We start from the raw sequence: 16,784 nt of genomic DNA, 5'->3' as shown, positions 1-16,784 counted from the left end.
GGAATGGGCAATAAATGCTGTCCTAGCCTGTGACACCCACATCCCATGAATGAATAAAATAAAATCTATTTATTTTGAGAAAGCCCAATAAAATACATTTCTTAAGGCCGCCCTTGTTTGCAAAGAGAAATACAGTTTTTCTAGATAGAATTAACTATGTATTTTAAAATTTGCAAAGAAAATGAAGCACTCGGTGGGTTTAAATAAATTTTTTAAATTGCTTTCAAATATGATTAGTTTAGCATTTCCCTTTACGTAATAAAAAGGCACCTCTGTTATTTTCCAAAGTAGAATGGTTTCCTCCTGGTGGTTATTGGAAGCTAACAGTTAATTGAGGCCTGTCTGGAATGAGAAACACCCTGGCCAGCTGTTGAGGATGAGTGGTAGATCAGTCTGTGTCTGTATCGTATTTGTTTTTCTAAAAAGAAAATCTGTTTATTCTCAAGTTAATGAGCACCATGCAATGGTGGACCTACATGTGAAAATTCTTTGCTTCCTTAGACAGTAGATTATTGCATTCCTCTCACTAATTCTGGTGCTCTGTTTCCTTCAGCTGTTTCTCCAATTGTCACCGTTGGCCTGCAATGCATTTTACACTTTGGCTAAGCAGTACCTCATATATTGTACACTGACCAACCATCTGGAGTCTGGATACTGGTGAATCACCCTGCCCCTAATGATTATTGGTGCTAATTAAAGAGCTGCTAACAATATTGTTTGCAATGCATTGATTATGATTAAAGAATTTGTGCTGCTACTTCATTTAACGTGCTCCACACACTGCCATTTTAAATATTGTGTATTTTAAGCTGATGTTGACTGGAATTTTTCATACAAAACCAACTGGTAACTTCCTCCAGAGCATCAGGGTGTGCTTAGTAGTGCATTTTCCTGCACCATTCCCCGACCCTTAATTTCATTTGTATGCTAAAGTCTCTGACTTAATCTACCCAATGACTGAGCATCCACAACTCTCTGGGGTAGAGAATTCCAAAGATTCACAACCCTCTTGAGCGAAATTTCTCCTCGTCTCACTCCTTAATGGCCAATTCCTTATTTTGAGACTGTGAATCCTAGGTCTAGACTCTCCGGCCAATGGAAACATGCTTCCAACATTGGCCTCTTAAAGTTTCTTTAAAAAATTATGTTTCAATGAGATCACCTCTCATTCTTAATTCTACAGCATTATGGGCCTAGTCTATTCCACTGCTCCTCAGGATAATCTTCTCATCCCAGGAATCAGTATTATATATTAATTAATTGCATAAAGTATACAGGAATAGGCCATTAGGCCCAACCAGTCCTTGCCAGCATTTATGATCCACTTGAGTTTCCTTATCTATAAATCCCTACTCCTTTCTCTCTCATGTTTATCTAACCTCCCCTTAAATGTATCTGTGATACTCACCTCAGCCACTCCTGTAATTGCAGCTGAATTAATTAATTAATTGTAGCACATGTTGAGTACAAACGTATTTGCACTTTGTTGCACACGCTCTAAGGCAAGTATTTCCTTCCTTGGATAAGACCTTAATTACCCAGTTCTCCAGGTCTCACCAAGGCTCTATATAATTGTAGTAAGACTTCTTTAAACTTACCCCAATTATTTTGTAATAAAGGTTATAACATCCCTTTTGCTATCCTAATTGCTTGCTGTACCTGTACATTAACTTTCTGTGCTTTTGTATACAAGGCCACTGAGGTACCCCTGAATACTGATATTTCCCCAGTCTCGCCAGTTTAAAAGTATTCTACTTTTCCTACCAAACTGAATAACTTCACACTTCTTCAACTGCAAAAAAAAAACTCAGCAGATTTATCAAACACTATTTCCCTTTCATAAATCCATGTTGACTCTGCCTAATCATATCATGGTTTCCCAAGTACTTTATTGTCGCATTCCTAATACCAACCTAACTTCTTCCCTACTACTAATGTCCAGCTAATTGGCCTGTAGTTCCCTGTTTTCTCTGACTCCTTTATCGAATAGCGGGATTATTTTTACTACTTTACAATGCAGGGGAACAGTTCTGGAATTCTGGAGATCAAAACCAATACATCCACTATTTCTACAGCCACCTCTTCAAAAACCCTAGGATGTAGGCCATCAAGGGGATTTTCCATCATCTGGTCCCCATAATTTCACTAGTACCATTTCTTTACTAATAGTAATTTCCTTAAGTTTCTCATTTTTACTAGACCCTTAGTTCTCTACTATTTTCTGAATTGTTTCTGCTTTCTACTGTGAAGACAGATAAGTATTTATTTAACATTTGCCATTTCCTTGTTCCCATTATCATTTATCCTGTTTCTGCCTCAAAGGCACCCATATTTACTTTCACTAATCTTTTTACATACCTATAGAAACCTTTTACTATCTGTTTTTTGTCTCTTGCTAGTTTGCTCTCATTCTTCAACAATTTCTTGGTTGTCCTTTGCTGAGTACTAAAATCCTCCCAATACTCCCATTCACTACTTTTTCCACAACATTTTAAACCTCTTCCTTTAGTCTAATTTGAGTAAAAACCTCATGGGAAAAATGAGCCAGTCATGGCTAACAATTTTATTTTTTTACTCAAATTATATTCTGGGTTCAAATGTGGGTGAGCCACTGCATTTCCCTTTCCTGCTACACACCTGCTTATCCTTGAGACCCAAGAACTTGCTTAAAATACTTTCAGCAACAAATTGATGTTCCAACACTGCTTTGGTACTACATCTTTGCCTCCAATAATAAAAGAAAGCCATGTTTTACTGACCTCAGGATGCCCCAAAACACTTCTGGAGCCAGTTAAGTACTTTCGAAATGTAGTCCCTGTTGTAACATAGTAAATGTAGCAGGCAATTCGCACACGCAAGGTCCACAAATACTAGTGAGGGAAACGAACACCAGATCATCTGTTTAGTTGTGTAGATAAAGGCCAGATTACCAAGGCAACCTCCCTGCTTCTTTGAAATAGGGCCAGAGATTTTTACATTTTACATGGACCTGAGAGGACAGACAGGTCCTTGGTTTAATATCTCGTCTGAAAGACGGTACTCATCTTCTGTGCAGCACTCCCTCAGTACTGTGTGAGTAATAGAAGCTGATAAATTTTTACATTTTGGTTTGAATGTTGAGGCTGTGTTTAGTTCTACCTCCCCCAAACCCACACTCAATCATGTTGCAACTACCATTCTTCCCACTATGTCACCTCATCCATGAGACCATTTTCCTGTGTTGACCTAACTTGTGACCACACAACTGCTTTTTCCTTGACCTAATGCATATTGATGTTTCCAACACTGCTCTGTCATCAGTTATTGACTTCTTGGAAAAATTGTAATCACTCCCACCTCAAAAAGCCAATTCGCGTGCTCTCCAATTGCCACCAGATTTCTAAATTTCACTAGCCCTCCAAACCTGCAAAGGTGTAGTGGCTGCCCAAACCTGGATTCAACTTTCACGTGCTTTTCTGCTCAAATCCTTTCAGTCCATTTTCTGATCCACTCACAGGAACAAGAACGCCCTACTCAGAGTTGCCAGCCTTCCATTTTTCCATTTATGGATATGGAGAAAGAAAGATCCCAACTTTGATCCATGCAGTTGCACTGCTGATTACTTCTCACCAACCTGGGAAACATTCACTTGCCCCTACTCTATGCTTTCATATCCTTTAGCTAGCCATGTTGTAACTTTACCTTTATGCTGCATATTCATAGACAACCCCCCACCCTCCATGCTGGGGTCCATTCTATGAATTTAAATTGCACGTAGTTTAAGAAACCAGAGTCATCCATACTCTGGTCAATAATATATTTAGTTCCTGTAAACGTTGTAACTAAACCAGTTTGCAGTTTAACTGGTCAGTCTTTCAGCTGTGCAGGGTAATTGGGTTTAATGTATGGGAAACAGGAGCCAACAGTGTTCAAAATTTCAAGAAACCATTCTAACCCAGAAGGACTGTGTTCAATGACATTGACTGTCAGAAAAACAATAATGAAACAAAAATAACCCTTAAAATTTTGTTTTTTTAGGCAAATACAGACAATGTGGCAAAGGTGTATCAACCAAAAAGGCACACTTTGTCCCTAGCAACTACTGTAACTCTGGCACACCTTCTGGCTGCCCGTGAGGATTTATCCAAGATCTTAAAGACCAGCAGTGGTTCCTTAAGGGAACGGACATCCTGTGCCATTAACAAGGTAAGGTTGTTAATTTAAGCATGCCTTTATTTTGGAACTTGACCACGTGCATTAAGTGTTATGTTACCCTATATGGTGCAGTGGAATCATTCAAACCAAACAGCAATTTCACATATGAATAAAAATTCATTCACAGGATGTGGTGCTGGCACAGCCAAATTAAGTGCGCTTGAGAAGCTGGTAGTGAGATGCTGCCCTGAGCTGCTGCAGCTTGTGTGGTGAAGGTGCTGCAGGTGTGGGTTGATATGAGTTTTGTTTTGGCAACATTCAAAGACAGGCCAAGTTTCTTGTATGCAGAATTAAAGAGATCGAGAGCAACTTGCAAGCCTGGTGCAGAATGAGCAATGACGCTGTATGGTTATCCACATGCATGTCTTTGGTGATCAGTTTATTTTTGACATGGAGGCGACTGAGGTTAAAGAGTTTTCCATTGAGTCGGTATGTAATACTGACACCAGAGGGCAGTTAATCTTTGAGGCGAATAGCCACTGTTAGTTAGATTACAAAGCCGATGGGGGCTATCACATAGCCTTGCTTGATCTTTGTCCCGATTTTGAAGGCAACTGTTTCAGATCTCCCACTCTAGACAGTTGCAATCATATCATCATGAAGCAATTGCAGGATTGTGGTGGAGTTTCTTGGACATCCAAATCTTTGTTGCGCAATCCACAGAGCTTCTCAGTTTACTGAGTGAAATGCTTTGGTCAGGTCGATGAATGCAGTGAAGAGATCCTGGCGTTATTCTTAACACTTTTCTTGGATTTGTCTGACAACAGAGACCCATGTCAGAGGTTCCCCTGGAAGGTGTAAAGCCACACTGCGTCTCTGGGAGGATTTCCTCAGCCACAGAACATGGGAGATTCAGGAGAATGTGTGTCATACAAACGTACGAGTTAGGGGCAAGGGTAGGCCACTCGGCTCTTTGAGTCTGCTCTGTCAATCAGTAAGATCATGGCTGGTCGGATTGTAACCTCAACTCCACATTCCTGCCAACCCTGATAACCTTTCACCCCCTTGCTTATGAGTAACCTATCTACTTCTGCCTTAAGAATATTCAAAGACTCTGCTTCCATCGCCTTTTGAGTAAGAGAGTTCCAAAGACTCATGAACCTCTGAGAGAAAACATTTCTCCTCATCCCTGTCTTAAATGGGCCACCCCTTATTTTTAAACACCGACCCCTAGGATTTTCCCTGCTATGGATGAATGGAAAATACCTCTATCACATGATTTATCTCTCTTCTTGAAGATGGTTATAATTGTCACGTTCCTGAAGTCTGAGTGAGAGAGTTCTTTTTCTTCCCAAATCCGTAGCATGAGCGTGTTGAGTCTTGATACGAGGAAAAGCTCACTAGCTTTGAAGGCCTCAGCTGGAATACTGTTGGGACCACAGCTTTGTTTTTTTTTTTCATCCCTTTGATTGCTTGTTGCAGCTCCCCCATCACCCATGAATTCTAGCACAGGGTACTGGGGGACAGCCTGGAGAGTATCAGCTGGCACTGTGGATTCACGATTGGGAAGCTGTTGATGTTCTTTGCAGTATTGGCGGATGGTATTGTCATCTTTCAGAAGAGAAACACCATCCTGTGAGCGACGAGGATTTTGCCCATTTGACCTTGGTCTGTAGATGGATCTGGAGGCTTCAAAAAAGCTTTGCATGTCATGATGGTCAGCATAATAAGATCTCTCAGGCTTTCCCTTCCCACCACATGTCCTTTATCTTCTGGATTTGTCTTAGTGCATCAGCCTTGAGCTGTTGGAATGTGCCTTCTTAACTTGCAACATTGTGTTGTTCTGCCAGACAATGAAGCTGCTCATTTTTGTTCTAGGAGGTCACATGTATCGCAGCATTGTTTTCATTGAGCCAGTCCTGGTGACGACGATGCTCGAACACAATGGTCTGGGTGCAGGAATCTAGTACAGCTGACTATCTGACTCCACTATTCTGGAATGCAGTTGGATGTGTGAAAATTTTCCAGATTAGTCATGAGCTTCACTTGGCATTCCTCTCTTTGGCCAGGCTGCTTTAGGGCCAAGACACTGACCATCTTCCTCCTGGACTTTTGAATCTTGCAATGTCTTTGTTGGGTGGATGTTCATCACCAACTGAGCAAGTCTATGATCTGTCCAGCAGGCACCAGTCCCCAACATGGATCGAGTGATATAGACATCACTTAGATCTTTGGCTTGAACAATGACATAATCCATCAGGTGCTGGCTCTTTGATCTAGGATGTCTCCAGGTGGTTTTGTATTTGCCCTTCTGTGGAAGAGGGTGTTTGTTATAATGAGGCCATGCTGAGCACACTTTGTCAGCAGGAGGACGCTATTTACATTGGCTTTTCCCACACCGTTTTTCCCAGTGTCCCCGCTCCAGGCATCGGAGTCATGGCCAACCCTGGCATTGAAGTTCCCCCAGATAGATAATCTTTTCTTTGGGATGGCAGCAAGAACTTCATCAATGTCAAAATAGAACTTTTCCTTCATCAGGGTCAGGATGTAAGCACTGATGATGGTGACGTATTGGTTACTGCTGAGCTGTCGGTGAAGTGCCATAAGTCTTTCGTTATAAAATTGAGGAGTTTTGGCAGTGGATCCAAGAATCTATTCCAAATGGCAAAACCAATTCTGTGGACACGACGGCCGCTGTGAGCCTTTCCTCCCCAGTTGAAGGGGTACCTTCCTGCTTGTTCCTTCAGCAGCCACTCCCCAGGGAGGTGGGTCTCACTGAGGGCGGCCATGTCAATTTTGAGTTTTGATAGTTCATGTGATATGATTGCAGTTCATCTTTCCAGAGGATCACTCAAGCACGTTCTAACCTTCCAAGTTGCAAAATTTAAAGTTCTCTTTATTTTACCACAAAGATAGTGATCCTGCAGGATGTGGTTCCAGCCAGGAGAAAGTGGGACAGCCTATTTTTTGGGCACCTTTTTCTAGTCCCCACCCACCCCCCATTTGGGGTAAGCAGAGGGTACCCTGAAGGGGACTGCTCAGTCACAGATGCTGCTGCCCAAGGACAACTCTGACTCAACACAGGTGTCCAGTGACCTTCCTGCATCTGTTGCCTTTGTGCAGATTCTTGACTAGGGACTCCCAGGTTAACACCCCTGTCCCTGTTGCCAACTCTCCATCGCCACAGGACTTGGCTAATGGACCCTGGTTAGAAGCCTATGCGCAGGGTGGCCAACAATCGCAGATTTTACTGGATCATCCCATAATTGAGGCTGTTGTCCCAGCTTGTATGTTGTTGGGATGTTGTCCTTCCCATATCTCCGATTCACCATGCCCCCTCCCTCAGCTCTCACCAGCACCCCACCCTCTGCAGCCAGGTTCACCAGCAACCCCTCCCGCTTGTGGGGCCCTCCCCACACCAAAGTGCCCCTTAATTTTTTTTTCTGAGAGTTGGTCACCCTGCTTATGTGTGACTTTGTTTAACATGAGGATCTTGGCACTGTCATTGTCCGCACGATCTTGACAGCTTGTTGGCCAATTTTGGTGACCAGGACCACCTTGCCACTGCTGCCTTCGTCTGCCTTCCCAGCTAGTGAGAGACACACAGTCTTCTTTCATCTGTTCTGCCATTGTGTTCGAACATCGTCGTCACCAGGACTGGACCGCACTTTGTCTGGCACTTGCCCCCCTACCTTGCTGCTATTGGTGGTCCTACCAGAAGCACTTAGCTCCCAGTGCCATCATTCGAGTCATCAGAGTGAACAAGCCACTCCAACACATCAAGTTGACGATTCATGGAGGGAACCTGGGTTATTAGTTTGGTACCATAACCACAAGGAGGGGCAAGTCATTAGAAGAGATTTGGGCTCGTTCTTTCTGAATTGAAAAATGTTTTTTAAAAAAACACATCACACACACACAAAATCAGAAGTTCACTTTTATTCCAGGAATGTGGCTCATGATATATATTTTTATATATACATCGAGTAATTGTTACCGTAACTGAACATTTAAAACATAGTTAATGTTAGAGCTCCTACGTTAGATGGAAAGGATACTGAATTGAAGTAATGGAACGTGAATATCATAAAACTATAAGTTGTATATTTGACATCATTCAGTCATCCCTTGGATTATATTTTATGGTTTTAAAGCTGCTAATTAGACACATTTGGACAGCAAGTGTATGTACAAATAACAGTATAATCAATTAATTTGACTTAGTGTAATTTGTCTTAGCATAAAAAATGCGAAGTTATGAATATGCTGTGCAGGAAAACTAAGTTCATTGGTGAGAAGCTGCTGTTATGGAATGTTTAAATAGCTTAAAACTAGAAAAACGTATCATTTATAAAGAAGTAGCTATTTGGATTTCAGTAAGGAACACTGAATAGGGAAGTAAAGTTAAATCAAGTCAAAGTGAAATAAAGTATTAAACCAAATAAGATAAAGTTAGCATAGGTGTAGTAAAGTTAAGTTACTGGTAATTTATTCTACTTATTCTAAGTGTAATAAATAGTTTGAGTTACGGAATGGCAGGTCAACTCAGCCAAGTGGAGTGTACATCCTGTGGTACGTGTGAAGTTGTGGATGTACCATGTGTCCCTGACAAAGACATCTGTAGGAAGTGTCACCAGCTTCACAAGCTTGAGCTCTGGGTTTCGAAACTTGAGTGGCAGCTGAAGTCACCGCTGTGCATCTGCGAGGCAGAGGACTACGAGGATAGCATATTTAGGGAGGTGGTCACACTGCAGGTCAGAAGTGTACAGTCAGAGAGGGAATGGGTGACCGCCAGACAGTCTAAGAGAACCAAACACGTAGTCAAGAAGTCCCCTGAGTCTATCTGCTTGCTAATCGGTTTTCCATTTTGGATGCTGACGAGGGCAAAGGTTCCTCAGAGGAGTGCAGCCAGAGCCAAGCCTGTGGCACCATGGGTGGTTCAGCTGTGCAATGCGGGAGGAAGGAAAATGGAAGGGCAATAGTGATAGGGGATTCCATAGTCAGGATCAGACAGGTGTTTCTGCGGCAGTAAATGTGACTCCAGGATCGCGTATTGCCTCCCTGGTGCCAGGGTCAAGGGTGTCACAGAGCGGCTGCAGGACATCCTTCAGGGAGAGGGGGATCAGCCAGAAGTCGTGGTCCACACTGGTACCAGCGACATAGGTAGGAAGAGGGTTGAGGCCCTTAAAGCAAATTTCAGGGAGTTAGGAAAGAAATTAAAAAGCAGGATCTCGAGCAGTAATGTCAGGATCACTCCCAGTGCCATGTGCTAATGGGCATAGGAATAGGAGGATTGATTGACTGATTAAATACGTGGCTGGAGAACTGGTGTAGGAGGGAGGGCATCAGATTTCTGAGGCATTGGGACCGGATTTGGGGCAGGTGGGATCTGTGCAAGCTGGGTGGGTTACATCTTAACAGGACTGGGACTGATATATTCACAGGGTGATTTGTTGGTGCTGTTGGGGTGAGTTTAAACTAGCTTGGGGGGGTGGGAGCCTAAGGGGTAGCCCAAATTGGAATAAAGTAAAGTTGGTAACAGGAAGTAGTAGTGAGACTAGAAGGCTGGAGAAACAATCGAGTATGCTTCCAATGCAGAATGATTTCAAAAAGACAAAGTTAAGGGCATTCTACCCAAAAGCACGCAGCATTCGCAATAAGGTAGATGATCTAAAGGTACAAATAGAGGTAAGTGGGTATGATATAATTGCCATTACGGAAACATGGCTGCATGGTGACCAAGACTGGGAACTGAATATTCGAGGATATTCGACGTTTGGGAAGTACAGACAAGAAGGGAAAGGAGGTGGAGTTGCGCTGATAATAAGGAATGGGATTAGTACATTAGTAAGGAAGGATCTCAGATCGGAAAAAGAATGTGTGGAATCTGTTTGGGTGGAGCTAAGAAATAGCAATGGGCAGCAGGCATTGACGTTGTTTATAGGCCACCAAACAGTAGTGGTATTGTGGGGCATGGTATTAATCAGGAGATGAGAGAAGCATGTAGCATGGGCAATACAGTAATCATGGGTGACTTCAATCTGCATATAGACTGGATAAACCAATTGAGCACTAATGCTGTGGAAGATGAGTTTCTAGAGTGTGTAAGGGATGGTTTTCTAGAACGGTATGTTGAGCCGACTAGAGGACAGGCTATTTTAGATCTAGCATTATGTAATGAAAAAGGACTAATTAATAACCTTGTTCTAAAAGAACCTTTAGGGATGAGTGACCACAATATGATAGAATTTTACATTATGTTTGAAAGTGAGGTAGTTCACTCTGAAGCACGGCTATTAAAGTTGAATAAAGGAAATTATGAAGACATGAGGGACAAATTGGCTGAGGTAGATTGGGAAAATACATTAAAAGGTATGACTACATAGGCAATGGATAGTCTTCAAAGAACTATTACATAGCTTACAGCACCTATACATTCCTTCAAGGTGCAAAAAGCCAAAAAAAGCTAGTCAACCGTGGCTGACAAAGGAAGATGAGGATTGTATAAGATTAAAAGAAAAGGCTTATAAAGTTGCCAGAAGTAGTCGTAAACCTGAGGATTGGGAGGTTTTTAGAATACAGCAAAGGAAGACCAAGAAACTGGTAAAGAAAGGGGGAATAAAATATGAATGCAAACTAGCAAAAATCACAAAAACGGCCTGTAAAAGCTTCTATCGGTATGTAAAAAGGAAGCGTTTGGTTAAGATAAATGTGGGTCCATTACAGACAGAGTTGGGAGAATTCATAATGGGGAATAGAGAAATGGCAGAGAAGTTAAATGATTACTTTGTGTCTGTTTTCACTGAGGAAGATGCAGGAAATCTCCCAGATTTAGAGACCCAAAGGACTAGGGAGAATGAGAAGTTGAAGGAAATTGATATAAGTAAGAACTTTGTTTTGGAGAAATTAATGGGACTTAAAGTTGATAAGTCTCCAGGACCTCATATTCTGTATCCCAGAGTGTTGAAAGAGGTTACTATAGAGATAGTGGATGCATTGGTGATCATTTTCCAAAATTCTGTAGATTTTGGAATGGTTCCTGAAGATTGGAAGGTAGCAAATGTCACCCCACTATTTAAGAAGGGAGGGAGAGAGAAAACAGGGAACTACAGACCTGTTAACCTTACATCAGTAGTAGGGAAAATGCTAGAACCTATTATAAAAGGTGTGATAAATGGATACATGGATAATCATGACCTGATTGGGCATAGTCAGCATGGATTTGTGAATGGGAAATCATGTTTGACAAACTTGTTGGAGTTTTTTTGAGAATGTTACTAACAAAATTGATAAAGGAGAGTAAATGGACGTAGTATAATTGGATTTTCAGAAGGCTTTTGATAAAGTCCCCCACAGGAGGTTGATTAGCAAAATAAAAGCACATGGGATGGGAGGCAATATACTGGAAAGCATTAAGGATTGGCTAACAGGCAGGAAGCAGGAATAAACATGTCATTCTCATGTTGGCAGGCTGTGACTAGTGGGGCACCGCAAGGACTTGGGCCCCAGCTGTTAACAATATATATCAATGATTTGGATGTGGGGACCAAATGTAATATTTCCAAGTTTGCGGATGATACAAAGCTAGACGGGAATGTGTGTTGTGAGGAAGATGTAAAGTGGCCACAGGAGGATTTGGACAGACTTAGTGAGTGGGCAAGAACATGGCAGATGTAATATAATGTGGAAAAATGTGAGGTTATCCACTTTGGTAGAAGGAACAGATGTGTAGAGTATTTCTTAAATGGTAAAAGATTAGAAAGTATAGATGTACAAAGGGACCTGGGTGTCCTTGTCCATAAGTCACTGAAAGCTAACATGTAGGTGCAGCAGGCAATTAGGAAGCTAATGGAATGTTAGCCTTTATCGCAAGAGGATTTAAGTGCAGGAGTAGTGAAGTCTTGCTTCAGTTGTATAGAAGCTTGGTTAGACCGCAACTGGAGTACTGTGTGAAGTTTTGGTCCCCTTACCTCAGGATATTATTGCCATAGAGGGAGTGCAACGAAGGTTGACCAGACTTGTTCTGGGGATGGAGGTACTGTCTTATGAAGAGAGAATGGGGAAACTGGGCCTGTATTCTCTAGAGTTTTGACGAATGAGAGGTGATCTCATTGAAACCTACAAAATACTAAAAGGAATAGATAGGGTAGATGCAGGTAAGATGTTTCCCCACATTGGGAGTCTAGAACCAGGGGAGACAATTTCAAAATAAGGGGGAAGCCACTTAGGACTGAGATGAGGAGAAATTTCTTTACTCTGAGGGTTGTGAATCTTTGGAATTCTCTACCCCAGGAGGCCGTGGAAGCTCAGTCAATGAGTATGTTTAAGGTAGAGATTGATAGATTTCTGATTTAACAATAGCATAAAGGGTTATGGGGATAGTATGGGTAAAAGGCATTGAAATGTTCAATCAGCCATGATCGTATTGAATGGCGGAGCAGGCTTGATGGGCTGAATAGTCTTCTCCTGATCCTATGTTCCCTACCTCTGGGTATATCACTTAGCTTAAACTAAGTAAGTAACTTCTAACTACTTTCCCTGCATCATAATCTTCTGAGCTTTGGACAAAGATTGCTTCTCCGAGTACTTGAGAAAAAGCTTGCAGTTGGATGAGTGCCCAGCTTGGACTGGCTTTGTTGTTGCGGGGGGGTGATAGGGGCTGCTGGTGTGGGGGGGTGCTCTAGTGCAAAGCCTCTAATAGTGTAATGGCACTAACTTACAAAGTAACAGATCAGGGTGCAAGACATTAGGGATATAATTTTACACATCAAATTTCAGGCATCTAAGTGTTGAATAAAAAATATTGGAAATGCACTGCATTCCATCAGCATCTAGAAAGATAAATGTTGGTGAATGTTCCAGATGAACCTTTTGTTGCCATTTTGTAAGCATGTTCTTGTTTAGCAAGAGAATATAATATATAACTACTGGAACCGATAAATACATTTTGGCAAAAGTTATGAGCAAAATATTGGAGCAGCATGTTGAATATCAAAGTGTGCAAGCAGACATTATGGTGTGCTGTGCCAACATGGCCCTTTCTAAAGAATGTTTCCACTCTAATCATCAAAGATGAAGAATGCATTGGCACTTATTGTACAGCTAAACTTCCATGGTACGCAAGTTGTCCTCCCTTTGTCTCTTCCCCCACCTGTGTTTTCTGACTATCTGATCCTAATGATTGGAGAATTGCAAGCAGACAAGATATATTCCAAGAAACTGGGTCTGCATTTTCTCTCCAATTTGGAACATCTAGCAAACTAAAACGGTTAAATGGGATTAAATTTTGGTTGGCAATGTTACCAGCAATAAATATTGTTGAGGATGAGACATTTTTCAATTATGGTAGTTCTACTTCACTGCTATAACAGGCAGGTAAGATCTCAGTTTAACGTATTTTAAAAATGCTTAGGTCCCATTCACCAAGTATCAGGGACTGCCCAGTGTGCAGTGTGTTGGTCAACATTTCATCTCACTTAATATCACTAATGATAAGATTAACTGGCAACTAATTTCGTTGTTTGGAGTAGAGTACTACCATATTTAGGTCCCTGAACTTTGATGTAAATCTCAAGTGCTTTGAAACACTGCCACTTGAAGCCTTATGGAGATGATCAGCATAGTGCTTTGATGTGCTAAGGTATCCAGGTTATGAGTATGATTGGCCTAGCTACTTGTGCTTTTTTTTGCCTTAAGCAGGTGTGGAGCTTTCAGATTGGTGAATTACTTTCTCCGTGGCACGCAAGATGTGCATCCTTTACACTGTTAATTGGTTTCTCTCTACTTGGAATCACAGCTATATAATGACTAATTTCATTGGCACTTGAGTACTTATAAAGTACATGAGACAATAATAGAGGTGAAGCTACTTGACTGGGAGGAATTAAATTCTAGTAAAACTTTTCATCATCTGCCTGGTACATTTGGCTTGATACTTGTACAGTTTGTAGGTGATTGGTTCTCCAATCCCCTATGTCATAAGTGCTAAGACATGCAACCATCATATAACAATTAGTCTCTACCATAGGTCCTGTGCCAACTCTCACTTCTCTCATTCTTTGACTTCCCTACTTCCCAGTGGAAGGCCACATTGATGCTACGAGCAACTTTTTGTCTCCAATTTATATTCCCTTGTTTCAAGCAAATAAATCCGTATGAGAACGCATTATCTCTGTGTAGCAGTGAAACAATATCCAAGCAGTATTGAAATGCCTTGCTTTGAATTCTTTAAATTAAAAAAGGCCCACTCTTCACTCTTTTCACCCCACGTTGTCATTTACTTTGACAGGTTATGATGGGGCGAGTGCCTGATCGTGGAGGTAGACCATCTGAGATAGAAGCACCACCACCCGAGATGCCACCATGGCAGAAGAGACAAGATGGAGGAAGAGGTGGTCGTGGTGGAGGTGGTTGGGGTGGTGGCCAAGGAGGTGCAGGTGGAAGAGGTGGTGGAGGGAGAGGTGGCCAGGGAGGAGGTGGCTGGGGGGGAGGAGGAGGTGGTGGCTGGGGGGCAGGAGGAGGTGGAGGTGGATGGGGGGGAGGAGGCGGCCAAGGAAGTGGGGGTGGTTGGGGTGGAGGGGGTCATGGAAGTGGAGGTGGCTATGGAGGAAGAGGTGGCTATGGAGGGAGAGGTGGCTATGGAGATATGGGTGGTAGAGGAGGTTATAGACGGTACTGAATCTATATTAGATATTACAATCTATTGGTAATGCTCATAGAGAGAATGGACTCTTCTAGTTACACTCATTAGTCACTGCAGCAATGTGTGATGGTTGAACCTGCAACTGTAAATGATTACCTACTAAATTGAGAAAGAAATGTGACATGCTGTTGTCCTTTAAGGTGGATAAACGTTGAAGATTTTTTTATTACTGCTTATGTAAACACGAACTAAGATGATAGAAATTGTTTACTACAGGAAACGAAAATGTCATTTTTTTACATGTTCATTGCAACTTTTTTTTATGAGAATGTGATTAAAATTGTTTTACTGTGCAAATGTTGGAAGGTTATGATGAGCTGCGAACAGTTGAGAACTTTTTTAATAGAAAGATTTTGGACATGTAGTGAATAAAAATGAAATAAAGAATTACTTGGATTCTGTATGGTTTTAGTTTTGAGGGTTTTTTTTCATTCATTCACAGGTTGTGGGCTTCGCTGGCTGAACCAGCATTTATTGCCCATCCCTAGTTGCCCTTGAGAAGATGGTGTTGGGCTGCCTTGTTGAACTGCTGTGGGTACTCCCACAGTGCTGTTAGGAAGGGTTTTGACCCAGCGACAGTGAAGGAGCGACAATATATTTCCAAGTAGGAATGGTGGGTGACTTGGAGGGGAACTTCCAGGTGGTGGTGTTCCCAACTATATGCTGCCCTTATCCTTCTAGATGGTAGTGGCCATGGGTTTGGAAGGTGCTACCTAAGGAGCCATGGTGAATTCCTGCAGTGAATCTTGTAGATGGTACACACTGCTGCTGCTGTGTGTTGGTGGTGGAGGGAGTGAATGTTTGTGGGTGTGGTGCCAATCAAGCAGGCTGCTTTGCCCTAGGTGGTGTCAAGCTTCTTAAGTATTGTGGGAGCTGCTCACATCCAGGCAAGTGGTGAGTATTCCATCACACTCCTGACTTGTCTTGTAGATGGTGGACAGGCTTTGGGGAGTCAGGAGGTGAGTTACTCATCACAGGATTCCTAACCTCTGACCTGCTCTTGTAGCCACAGTATTTATATAGCTAGTCCAGTTAAGTTTCTGGTCAATGGTAATCCCCAGGATGTTGGTAATGTCAAGGGGTGATGGTTAGATTCTCCCTTTTTCGAGATGGTCATTGTCTGGCACATGTGTGGCACAAATGTTACTTGCCATTTGTCAGCCCAAGCCTGGATATTGTCCAGGTCTTGCTGCATATGGACATGGACTGCTTTAGTACCTGAGAATTCACGAATGGTGCTGAGCATTGTGCAATCATCAGTGAACATCCCCACTTCTGACTTTATGATGGAGAGGAGGTCATTGGTGAAACAGCTGAAGATGGTTGGGCCCAGGACACTACCCTGAGGAACTCCTGCAATGATGTCCTGGAGCTGAGATGACTGACCTCCAACAACCAGAACCACCTTCCTTTGTGCTAGGTATGATTCCAACCAGTGGAGAGTTTTCCCCTGATCCCCATTGACTCCAGTTTTGTTAGGGCTCCCTGATGACACACTCAGTCAAATACGGCCTTGATGTCGAGGGTAGTCACTCTCTTACCTCATTGCTGGAGTTCAGCTCTTTTGTCCATGTTTGAACCAAGGCTGTAATGAGGTCAGGAGCTGAATGGCTCTGGTGGAACCCAAATTGGGCACCAGTGAGCTGGTTATTGCTAAGCAAGTGCCACTTGATAGCACTGTTGATGACCCCTTCCATTCCTTTACTGATGATCGAGAGTAGACTGATGGGGCAGTAATTGGCCGGGTTGGATTTGTCCTGCTTTTCGTGTACAGGACATACCTGGGCAATTTTCCACATAGCCAGGTAGATGCAGGGATGTAGCTGTACTGGAACAGCTTGGCTAGGAGCATGGCAAGTTCTGGAGCACAAGCCTTCAGTACTATTGCTGGAATATTGTGAGGGCCCATAGCCTTTGCAGTATCCAATACCTTCAGCTGTTTCTTGAT

The 16,784-nt window shown here is 42.4% G+C and overlaps 1 protein-coding gene across 1 annotated transcript in view; it reads left to right on the top strand.

Annotated features, from left to right (window-relative positions):
- fam98b (family with sequence similarity 98 member B) overlaps positions 1-15,237 on the top strand; it is a 32,797-nt gene extending 17,560 nt beyond the window's left edge. The window contains exons 7-8 of the mRNA XM_078563253.1: positions 4,018-4,185; positions 14,423-15,237. Of these exons, the coding sequence (XP_078419379.1) occupies positions 4,018-4,185; positions 14,423-14,812 (558 nt within the window). The 3' untranslated portion in view covers positions 14,813-15,237. The remainder of the gene's footprint in view (positions 1-4,017; positions 4,186-14,422) is intronic.
- The last annotated feature ends 1,547 nt before the right edge of the window (positions 15,238-16,784 follow it).

Source organism: Cetorhinus maximus, chromosome 18, assembly GCF_964194155.1.
Source record: "Cetorhinus maximus chromosome 18, sCetMax3.hap1.1, whole genome shotgun sequence".
Lineage (NCBI taxonomy): Eukaryota > Metazoa > Chordata > Chondrichthyes > Lamniformes > Cetorhinidae > Cetorhinus > Cetorhinus maximus.
The sequence above is the reverse complement of the archived record's forward strand: the minus strand, read 5'-3'. Positions and strand labels throughout refer to the sequence as shown.